Below are 11,131 nucleotides of genomic sequence, written 5' to 3' on the forward strand. Positions count from 1 at the left end.
AAATAAAAATGTTCCATTTTTAGAATATAGATGTTGTAATGTAAGTTTGAAAAAAATGTGGAAAAGGTGAAGGGGACTGAATACTTTCTGAAAGCACTGTATTCCCATACCTCTGATGAAAAGGAAATTGTAATAAATTCTGGCAAAGGTTATGAATCACAAAACACTATGGCTATTGAAGGAAAATTTGTCATTTGGGAGGGAGGAGGGAAAGAAGTACTGTTCTGTCAAAAATTATCCTTTTGCATTTAGAAGGATGAGGTGGTTCACATTGCAACCTACCTGATAATGAAAACCTCGATAGAGTGGACAGGATGTTTCCAGTAATGAGAGAGTCTAGAACTAGGGGCATAGCCTCAGAATAAAAGGACATACCTTCATAATGGAGATGAGGAATTTATCGAGCCAGAGGGTGCTGAATCTGTGGAATTCTCTGCCACAGACGGCCGAGATATTGGGCATTTTTAAGGTGGAGATTCATCGGTTCTTGGTTAGGAGGAGCATCAAAGGTTATGGGAAAAGGCAGGAGAATGGAATTGAGAGTAAAATGGAGATCAGCCATGATTGAATGGTGAAGTAGATATGATGGGCTGAATGGCCTAATTCTGCTCCTATATCTTATGGTCACGTGCTTGCAGAAGGCAGAAAACAACTCTAGATTAACTATCCTATTTTTCTCTTACATTGTTAATCTCTCCAAAATGGATGATGTACAATAAAAACAATGCAGCAAAATGTCCTCCCTCTCCCAACATAATTGCATCGTTCTGCTTGTGTCGGCCAGTAGCTCAAAACCATCAACTCGGTTTCCTTATCATTATTTCCAATGTTTTCCTTGCTGCCATATGCGTTAGGATTCAAAGTCTTCAACATTTTTGGAAGCAATTACTTGTGCCTTCTCTGACATTTATCCTAATGGACTGCAGTAATCCAACAGTTTGTTCTTTTCTGGAATGATTGATTCCTTCACAATACTATACCACTGATTGATCTTGATGGCTTGTCTTGCGGGTCTCATAACTAATTTGTCAGAGATAGAATAAGCCTGTAATAGCTCCAGGCTTGTATATGTGCAGTGGATTTCTTTTCTGAATTCAACTCTTAGAAAACAGACATCTAAGAGTATAAATTTAAATAATAAGCACATGCCACTCATCTCAGTTGTACAGTTTAAAAAATATTATTATTTTCAAGGCACCAGGCCAGACAAATTGCTGAATTTTATATAAGTAGAATTGCTTAACATAATTACGTTTCTGGAATGAATAGAAGTAAATTGCTGTCTTTATTAATAATTCAACCCACACGATTACAGTAGCAATGTTACAAAATTTTGAGATTTAAAAAATCAAGTGTAATTTATCCCATCAGATAAAGCATAAAAAGAAGTTTCATTTGACACCTAATTCACTTTCATATCTCAAGTATTTAAAATGTTATGGCCATTTTCATACTCGGAAATTAGCATCTTGTTCCGTATTGATTTTCTATGGACATAACAAAAAAGCTGTGATCGTGTGCTGTCAAAAGGCCATAATCTTCTTAAAAATTAAGAGAACTGAATGAAATGTTCAGTTATCGTAGATTGAACCATTCTGAAACAAATATAAAATAATCTAACTTGGATGACCTGAAATTAAAACATATAATTAGTTAGTTACCCAAGTGTAGCAAATTTCAAACTTCAATTACTAGATCTACACATCTATCCATTTCTTAATAAATGATTAACATTTTTAAATAGCCCAAGTGTCGAAATAATATTTATAAATAATTCACAATAAAACATGATTTTGAAATCTCATTTACATTAATTTATAGGCCAAATGGAAGGAATTTAGTGTTCAATTGCTGTAAATTAAAGTCCATTTTAAATCAGCTTTCCAGTGGGTTCCTGTGGAACGCGCTGGTTTAGAACGTTCACATTGCGCTAGATTTGTGCCCTCAAATGCCCAGAAAAATACTGCGGGATATAATGGGGCCAAAATGAGCTACTCGCTGTAGTAAACTTTGTATATAGGGTTCTTAAGAAGCCCTTTTTAATGTAAAAATAAGGTACATACCTTTAATTGTTTGCTTTATAAAACCCTGGGGCTGCGAGAGGTCGCGGGTTTAGAGAGTGATTTTTAAACTACTATAACTATTATACAAGGCCATAAAAACTAATATTACCTTTTGCGACGGGGTCTTTCAGCGATTTTTCGTTAATGATTTACTAGGCTGAGGAATCCTGCATTTTCGATTGCAACAGCCTGCGAGAAAATCGCGTTTTAAAACCCTTGCGGTCTTCCCCCTCAAAACAGCGCTCAAAATCACACACAGGTGGGCTGGGGCAGCTTTCCGTTTTCAACGACGCTTCAGGTACGCTTTTGCAACATAGCTCCTCGAATTACAGAGGGAGCCCTCCTGCAGTCACCACCATCTCCTTCCACAAGGTTGTGGGATTTACCAGGACCCGTGATCAGTTGATTGACCCCTACTGGTCATCAGCGAACTTGCTTTTAAGTACATTTTATTGAGTACAGGCCTTTTTGGCCCATCAAGTCGTCGCCGACCAGTGACAATCCCGTACCACTTGCACTTTCCTACACAATAAGGACAATTTACAATTTTACCAAAGTCAATTATGCTACAAACCTGTACATCTTTGGAATGTGGGAGGAAACCAGAGAACTGGACGAAACCCCATGCAATCACAGGGAGAACGTACAAACACTGTACAATTAGTATCGAACATGGGTCTTTGCCCTTGTGAAGACAGCAGCTCTACCACTGCGTCGCCAAAGTTAATGATACAAATAAAAAAGATGTTAAAAATAAAGATGCAAATCATTTAAAAGCTCTTTTCGTTAAATAAGTTTAATCATTAAAACAGCTAATCAATTCAGAACCATTTAAATTACTTTATAGATACCTGTGAGCCTTGCAATTATTCCTCTCCATTCATATGCTGGTGCAATTGCTGGGTTATTACAGAGCATTCATGTTCCACCACACACTTCCTGAGAAGTGTAATTAGGGAATCGGCTGCAAAGAGCAACCAGCAGTTTTAGGGCTTCGACAGTTGCACAGAAATTCTAAAATTGCTGAAATTTATGTTGGGAGATACTTGGTCTGCAGCAAGTTCTGACCATTGTTTGATATTTGTTTTATAAATAGTATTTGAATACAATTACATTTACAAATTATGTCCTAGACCTATTTAAAGGTTTTGCAGAACTCTTGGATAAGGTAATATATCATATGCAGAATCCAGCTGAACCTGGATTCTATTTTGCCAGCAACTGCTGTCTGTATCAAGTTTGCATGTTCTGCAACTTCAGTCTTCCATCTTCAGAGTAAGAATTTCATCATTCCTTTTTGGGACATAGACCAACTGAGTACATTGAAGAAGTAAAGAACTGTAGATGCTGCAACTTTGAGCAAAACACAGTGTTAAGAGGAACTCAGCAGAGGAAGGAATAGACACAACATTTCGGGTTGGGGCCATTTTTTCAAACTGGAGACTGAAATTGAATATAAAATCCAAGATTCATTTAAAGAAAGAATGCATTAAATCTGGTGAATTGATACTAACTCAAATTTGAAGTATTTCGCTGTAGAAAAATTACATTTTTAATAACAAGATCTTTCTTGAATTTAAAGATGACTGCCTTGGACTATTATGAATGGGACTGGTCTAAATTTAGCATTTCACTTCCTTCAAAAATGATTTGATCTTTTCAGTAACATTTAAGAAGCACAAGGAAATAGTTTCTGAACTGTTAATAACCTGATTTGAAATGGCTATTGGAGTTAATGTTTGTATTTGCTTAATTATGTATTTTTTCCATGTATAGTAGCACGGAAATGCATTTTTCAGGAGCTGAAGAGGGCAACAGACTACATCTGTTTCCTCTTTGGTTTGACATGATTTTCTGAACTGTTTCCCAGATGTTCTCTTTCTATCATCAGATTTTACTTGCCAACACCTTTTGCTCTGAGACCTATTTCCAGAATAATTACCTTTTGATGAAACTACAGAAAAGTAAGTATTTTCAAGAATATGAAATGCTACTAAGGAATGCATAAAGCAAACCTTGAACTGTTCAGATGAAATTACAAATGTTGCCGTCTACAGCAATATATTTTGGAACGGGCAATTTACTAAAGGGCATTATCTTCATAACAGGATTTTTCTTGAATTCCGATGACATCGGCTTGTCATAGGACTGGTTTTAATTTAATTTATTTCACTTCCTCAAAAAATGATTGCGATCTTTTCAGTAATTGTGTATTTTTTCAATTTATAATAGCATGAATTAATGCACTTTTCAGCAGCTGAAGAGCAAATTCTAAACATGCTCATAATTCTCCATAGTACCACAAATACTGGAAATAAAAAGTTATTCTGAGAATACAGAGCAGGTCAGGTCGTATCTGTTCTGAAAGAAACACTTAATGTTCAGGTCAATGACCTAGCGTCAAAACTGCCAATAATTATTTTCTTTTACCAAAAAAAAGACTGTGTAGCGGGTGCGTGAGAGAGCCTGAAATGAAGGCGAGGAGCCAGGCAAATTCTGTAGAGGCTTTAATGAGCACAGCACACTACTCTCTGCTTCAGTGAGAGACTGAAGACTGGTCTCGCACCAAAAATCCCTGCTCTCATCTTGTCGCTGGGAGCCGTCCCCGAAGTGCCGAGGGGGATGAACCAGGGAGTGGCCTACTCCCCAGGAAATGCCACAGGACTCCCCCACGAACCGGAGGCATGAAATGGACGGGGACGTACGGGACGACCAGCCCGTGTGCGCACAACGGCGGGTGCAGGAACCGGAGTGCCATGCGAAGGTAGCGGCGCGGGCGCTTGGGGAATGGGCCGGAACGGCCTTGAACGGTCCTTCATACGGCCACTGAAGGGGCGTCCAATACGCGTCCCAACGCAGGAAAACAAACGGGCAGTCCTGGAGAACGGAAGGATCGTGCAGCCTGAACGAACCGTGGCGAGACGTCGGCGCCGGTGCCAACTTGACCACCTTCTCCCGAAGCCGTTGCAGGGCGGCTGATGGCTGCTTCGCCTGGCCCTGTGCTGATGGGATAAACTCACCGGGCACTGTCAGCGGGGCCCCATACACCAACTCAGCTGAGGAGGTGGCCAAGTCCTCTTTGTGCGTGGTGCGGATACCCAGCAAAACCCACGGCAATGCGTCGACCCAGTCCGGGTCCTTGAGCCGAGCCTTCAGGGCAGCCTTGAGCCGGTGGTGGAAATGCTCCACCAGGCCGTTCGCCTGCGGATGATACACCATGGTGCGGTGCAGGTTAACCCCGAGAAGGCGAGCCATGGCCGACCACAGTTCAGATGTGAACTAAGGCCCCCGGTCGGACGTAATGTCCAGCGGCACTCCAAATCGGGCAATCCAGTGTGCTGCCAAAGCACGGGTACACGTGGCTGAGAGCAGTCTGCAAATGGAACCACTTCCGGCCACCGCGTGAAACGGTCGACCACAGTTAGGAGGCAGGTGATGCACCAAGAAGACGGTAGCGGCCCCACGATGTCCATGTGGATATGATCAAACCGCTGGCGAGGGATGCGGAACTCCTGGAGCAGTGCCCGCACATGCCGCTGTACCTTGGCAGTTTGGCATGAGATGCAGGTGCGCGCCCAATGCCGAACCTATTTGCGCAACCCGTGCCGCATGAAATGGGAAGCCATGAGGGCCATCGTCGCCCAAACTGAAGGGTGGGCAAGCCCGTGGAGCACCTCGAACACTGCGATGCCAGGCGACAGGGACGATGGGCCGCGGCTGACCAGTCGAGATGTCGCACAGCAGCCATGCACCCCCGGGGTCACATGGAACGTCCTTCAATCGCAGACCCGAAACTGCGGTACGATAGGTGGACATCTCATCATCCGTCAGCTGGGCAGCCAGCAGTCAATGCCATCGGCCACCTGTAAATTGGTGTTGACCGTGGGACGAGACAAGACGTCGGCTACACTGTTGTCTTTTCGCTCTATGAAAATAATGGAGGTCGTGTATTGAGAAACGAAAGCCAACTGCCGCTGCTGGCGAGCAGACCACGGGTCGGAAACCTTGGCGAACGCAAAGGTGAGGGACTTGTGGTCCATGTAAGCAGTAAATGTCCGCCCCACCAAAAAGGAACGGAAGTGGCGCACGCTGAGGCAAAGGGCGAGGAGCTCGCGGTCAAAGGCAGAAGGCTGCGTGTTCTGATCACGTCGGGGTCACCAGTGTAGTGGGTGCGTGAGAGAGTCCGGAATGAAGACGAGGAGCCAGGCAAATTCTGTGGAGGTTTTAATGAGCACAGAACACTACTCTTCGCTTCAGTGACTGACTGAAGACTGGTCTCGCGCCAAAAATCTCTGCTCTTGTAGCTGGGAGCCGGACCTGACCATGAAGTAGGGGGAGGAACCAGGGAGTGGCCTACTCCCAAGGAACCGCCACAACTGCACTATTTGAAGATGGTTTTTAATCTTGGTTTCCTACCATTTTCAATTGCACAGTGAAATATTCAGTGTAATTTTACTGCATGAATAGACCAGAGTTTTTCAGAAATGAACTTGGGAAACAATAGATCTCCTTCGTCTTCATTATTTGCGCATCGCAGCTGGTAAATCCAATAGAACACCATGATGGAGCTCAGAGTAACATGCTTTTTAGGACAGTTACTTTTGAGCTTGATCAAATCCTCAATGATCAGGATGCTGAATTGGAAGAAGATGCTGACATTGATTCATCTAAATTTCCAGTGGATTTGGAGGATTTTCAAGGAGTCTTTACCTTATGGTGACTTTCAAGATATGCCACGTGATTTAAATCTTCCAGATTGTTGCAATGGATTTTGATTGGTGATGTCATTGAAAGGTTGAGAGAGGACATTTATCTTTCAGGTGTTTGGTGTTCGACCAGTTCTATCCTATGAAGAAATCAACAATGACTCGATGCTTGGCCAAATTCCTCACTGGTGTGGGAAACCTTGGTCTGACAACTCAAAATAGAGTGACATTGGAAAAGGCATTGAGTGCTTTGAGTCTCTCTGATAGGAGCATATGGAACCAAGTGTAGAAGGAACATACAACCTAGACAACCTATCCACTTTCTCTCTGAAGCACCACCACCTGCGGTTGAATCTTCAGCATTTCATAGTTCGGTCACCTCAACGCCCACCGAACTGGAGTGGAAGCACATCATCTTTAACCACAAGGACCTGCTCAAAAGGAAGAGGATGAGAATCTCACTATTTAATTTGAGTGTGTGGGGTTGGGCGTTGGGAGATCCAGCATTCCAAATCTATAGACAAAGACTAGGCAAAGTTTATCAAAAGTAAGAAAGTATTTTGGGAGAAAGTATTCCTGAAGCATTATTCCCAGAGCACAGGAATAATGATTTAATAATTACATTTTGCAACACAGGAGATACGACCTTCATGAAGCCTTTGCCAGCTCCCCAAAAGCATGACCTAATTCTCTAATTTTCTGTCAATGAGTTAAAAGTAATGGAAAGTCACTAGTGTCATAAGAAATAGGAGTAGAATTAGGCCGTTCAGCCCATCAAGTCTACTCCCCCATTCAATCATGGCTGATCTACATCACCTAAACCCATTCTCCTTCCTCCTCCCCTTAACCACCGACACCTGTACTAATCAAGAATCCATCTCTGCCTTTAAAATATCCACTAACGGCCTCCACAGCCTTCTGTGACAAAGAATTCCACAAATTTACTACCCTCTAAATTTCTCATCTCCTTCCTTAAAGAACATCCTTTAATTCTGAGGTTATGACCTCTAGTCCTAGACTCTCCCACCAGTGGAAACATCCTCTCCACATCCACTCTATTCATGCCTTTCACTATTCTGTATGTTTCAATGAGGCCACCTCATTCTTCTAAACTCCAGCGAGTACAGGCCCAGTGACGACAAACTCATCATAGGTTAACCTACTAATTGTTGGGATCATTCGTGTAAACTTCCTCTGAACCCTCTCCAGAGCCAGCACAACCTTCCTCTGATATGGTGCCAAAAATTGCTCACAATATTCTGAATGCAGCCTTACCAGCGCCTTATAGAGCCTCAACATTACATCCCTCTTTTTGTAAACAAACTCTCTTGAAATAAATGCTAAAAATTGAGTTTGATTTCTTAAATTGGCATCATTGCTTTTCTGAGAAATTTAGCACTACACTGAGCATTTTGAATATTTATATGTATACTTTTAAAACACTGAGAATGATGTGCACTATTTGACAACAAGATAAAATAAATAAATGCCGACCAAAACAACACTACATTGAAAAGCTGTGAGCATCCACTGTCGTATCAGAAGGTATCCTAACAACCTGGGCCCTTGTGTATCAAAAGGAAATGATCAACGCTAAATTCATGTGCTAAGATAAACTTTGACTGGAGGAAAAAAAGCTCAAATTTAGCACATACGTGTAAAGGTTAAACATTGAATTGATTTCTGGATGTGCTCACAGTGACAATAAACATTTAAACAATTGGCAACATAGCCACATCTATCTTTATTTAATTTGCAATTTATGATCTTTATCAAATTGACAAATTAGTGTATATGATTTGAAATGTCATCAACATTTTAAGCATAAAGTGGCAATATGATATTCCATAATTAATCTCAATTTCCTCTTGAGGTTGTACATTAGAGTGCAATGTGGACAGTTGGGATTGGAAAAATTACTATTTATTAAAAATACTGAAACATTTTTGTTCAAAATCATCCTTTGACTTGTAATGTGGAACAGATGAGGTAGAGTATATGTGAAAAGATTATCCATAATCTATTTTGCTGTGTGCTCGATTATGCTGTACTGCAAACTTAAATGATCCCACTCAATACTCTTTAATAATGTACTTTAAAAGTAATGATCAACTATATTTTTTCCTAATGCATTTATTTTTCTTTGTTAGATTCCCCAGAAAACCTTGATGACAACATTAAGAAAATAGCACACGAAGTGTTGGACAAGAGAGAATATATTTGCTCACATCCGCTTGACCGAACGTTTTAGGAAATAGCTATGGTTTTAGTTTTTAAAACTTGTAAATAAATCTGGGCATTATCACTTGGCAATAAAAGAAAACTGCTCGATTCCTGATAAAAAGATGATTTACTAAATAATTAATAACATGTATTTGTTCATGCAGTTGAATTGATTATATAGTATCATTCAGTAGTTTGTTCAATGACAGATTAAACAATGTATTTATGATGGGAATAACTGAGTGTTTTAGACAGTTAACATAGACCACATCAGTTTGAACATCAAAAGTACAAGTATTACCAAACAATGAATCAGTTAACTGGGTATCTGTTGGCATATTTTTTTTTAAGTGATAGCTCTTCGACATTTCCTCATTTAGTCAATTAAGCTTTCGGATGTGGAGAATGCTCAGTGCAGTTTCTGCAAAGGAAAAAAAATACAAAACGGCTTTAATTTGTGATTGAAACTAACTTATGACATTGTTAACATTTCAGATTTCAGAAGGATTGAAGACTTGAGAATGGAGGGTTAGCTATTTGCAGAATTACACCATGAAGCCTTAATGTAGCATTGGTTGGTAGGTACATTTGTGTTGGCTCTGAATCTGCAACTATTATTAGTTTGCACAGAGTTCTGGCAAGTGAACAATTGGAGTCTGATTTCTAGTATATAATGATTTCTCCATTAAGTGCTGAGTACCCACCAGAGTTTGTTCAGTCCCAGTTCGAAACAGAGATGTTCTGTTGAAGTAATGGGCCTGTCCCACTTAGCGATTTTTTTTAATTTATTTTTTTTAGGCGACTGTCATAGTCTTGTCAGATCGACTGTACCCCATCCTACGACTATGTCTAAGACAAGCTACGACAACCTAAGACCTAGTCGAAGTCACGCTACAGTAAGCTCCTGACAACCGACGACCCAATAGTGGTGACTTAGGACGTCCTCCTTCGACACACCTACACCTACGACAACTGATGTCAAGCTACGACCCTGTAGGCGTCACAATGACCACCAAAGCATTGACATCATCCTATTTTATTATTAAAGGGTTTGCAGGATGGGGTTTCCAATCATTCTGAGTCATGACTGCCATGAAGAAACTTCAGAGGTCATTGCTCTCAGTAGAAGAATCCCTGCTGCTTGCAGCAGCCCGAATGCTTATAGATCCGCAAGACAGAAGGACAAGAAGAATGGTGAAGAAGAAGCCCAACGAGAGGTCTGTGTGGTTGAAGCCCTTGTTCCAGAGAAGACCCAGGTTGGGCAAGTATGAGAACCTGATGCCAGCTTTAGCAAGAAGATCAAGCTGCCTTCAGAAACTTCACTAGAATCCCCCCCCCCCAAGCTGTTTCAGGAACTGAAGACACTGGTGGGCCCTCTCCTGGAGAAAAAGGAGACCTTCATGAGGAAGCCACTGGAACCAGGCCTGTGCCTAGCCATCACCCTCTGCTACCTGGCATCAGGAGACTCCTACAAGAGCCTCTCCTACAACTTTCTTGTGGCCCACAACACCATTAGCAAAATTGTCTGAGACACCTGTGAGGCCATCATCAATGCTTATGAAGATGAAGTCATGGACTGCCCTAGCACACCAGATGTGTGGAAGAGAGTGGTGCAGGGGTTTGATACAAGATGGACCTTCTAGCACAAGTGGGGCAGTTGACGGCAAGCATGTGGCTATCAGGTGTCCACCCAAGGGAGATTCAATCTACTTCAACTACAAGAAGTTCCATTCCATCGTACTCATAGCTGTGGTGGATGCAAATTACAACTTCCTGTTTGGGCACACCTGACAGTGTCGCAGATGGTAGGATCTCCATTGGGCAAGCACTGGAATCAGCAGGCTTTCCTGATCCATAACCTCTGTCAGGAGAAGATATCCCTGACATCCACCACACACTGGTTGCTGATGATGCCTTCTCACTCAGGTCATGGATGATGAAGCCATACCCTCACAGGCAGATGTCAAGGGAGCAGAGGACCTTCTGCCAGGGCTAGGGGGGTCATGGAAAATGCCTTTGGCATCCTCGCCAGCAGATTCAGATGCTTGCTGACTATGATGGAGCAGGAGCCCAAGAATGTGGAGACCATTGTGTACGCAGCATGTGTCTTCCACAACCTGATCTGTACCAGAAGTGCAG

At 41.9% G+C, this 11,131-nt stretch overlaps 1 protein-coding gene across 1 annotated transcript in view; it reads left to right on the forward strand.

The window, feature by feature from the left end:
* acad9 (acyl-CoA dehydrogenase family, member 9) overlaps positions 1–9,313 on the forward strand; it is a 57,483-nt gene extending 48,170 nt beyond the window's left edge. Inside the window, 2 exon segments of the mRNA XM_055648200.1 lie at positions 3,955–4,027; positions 8,920–9,313. Coding sequence (XP_055504175.1) covers positions 3,955–4,027; positions 8,920–9,020 — 174 coding nt within the window. The 3' untranslated portion in view covers positions 9,021–9,313.
* The last annotated feature ends 1,818 nt before the right edge of the window (positions 9,314–11,131 follow it).

Source organism: Leucoraja erinacea, chromosome 16 (genome assembly GCF_028641065.1).
Source record: "Leucoraja erinacea ecotype New England chromosome 16, Leri_hhj_1, whole genome shotgun sequence".
In the NCBI taxonomy this organism is placed as follows: Eukaryota; Metazoa; Chordata; class Chondrichthyes; order Rajiformes; family Rajidae; genus Leucoraja; species Leucoraja erinaceus.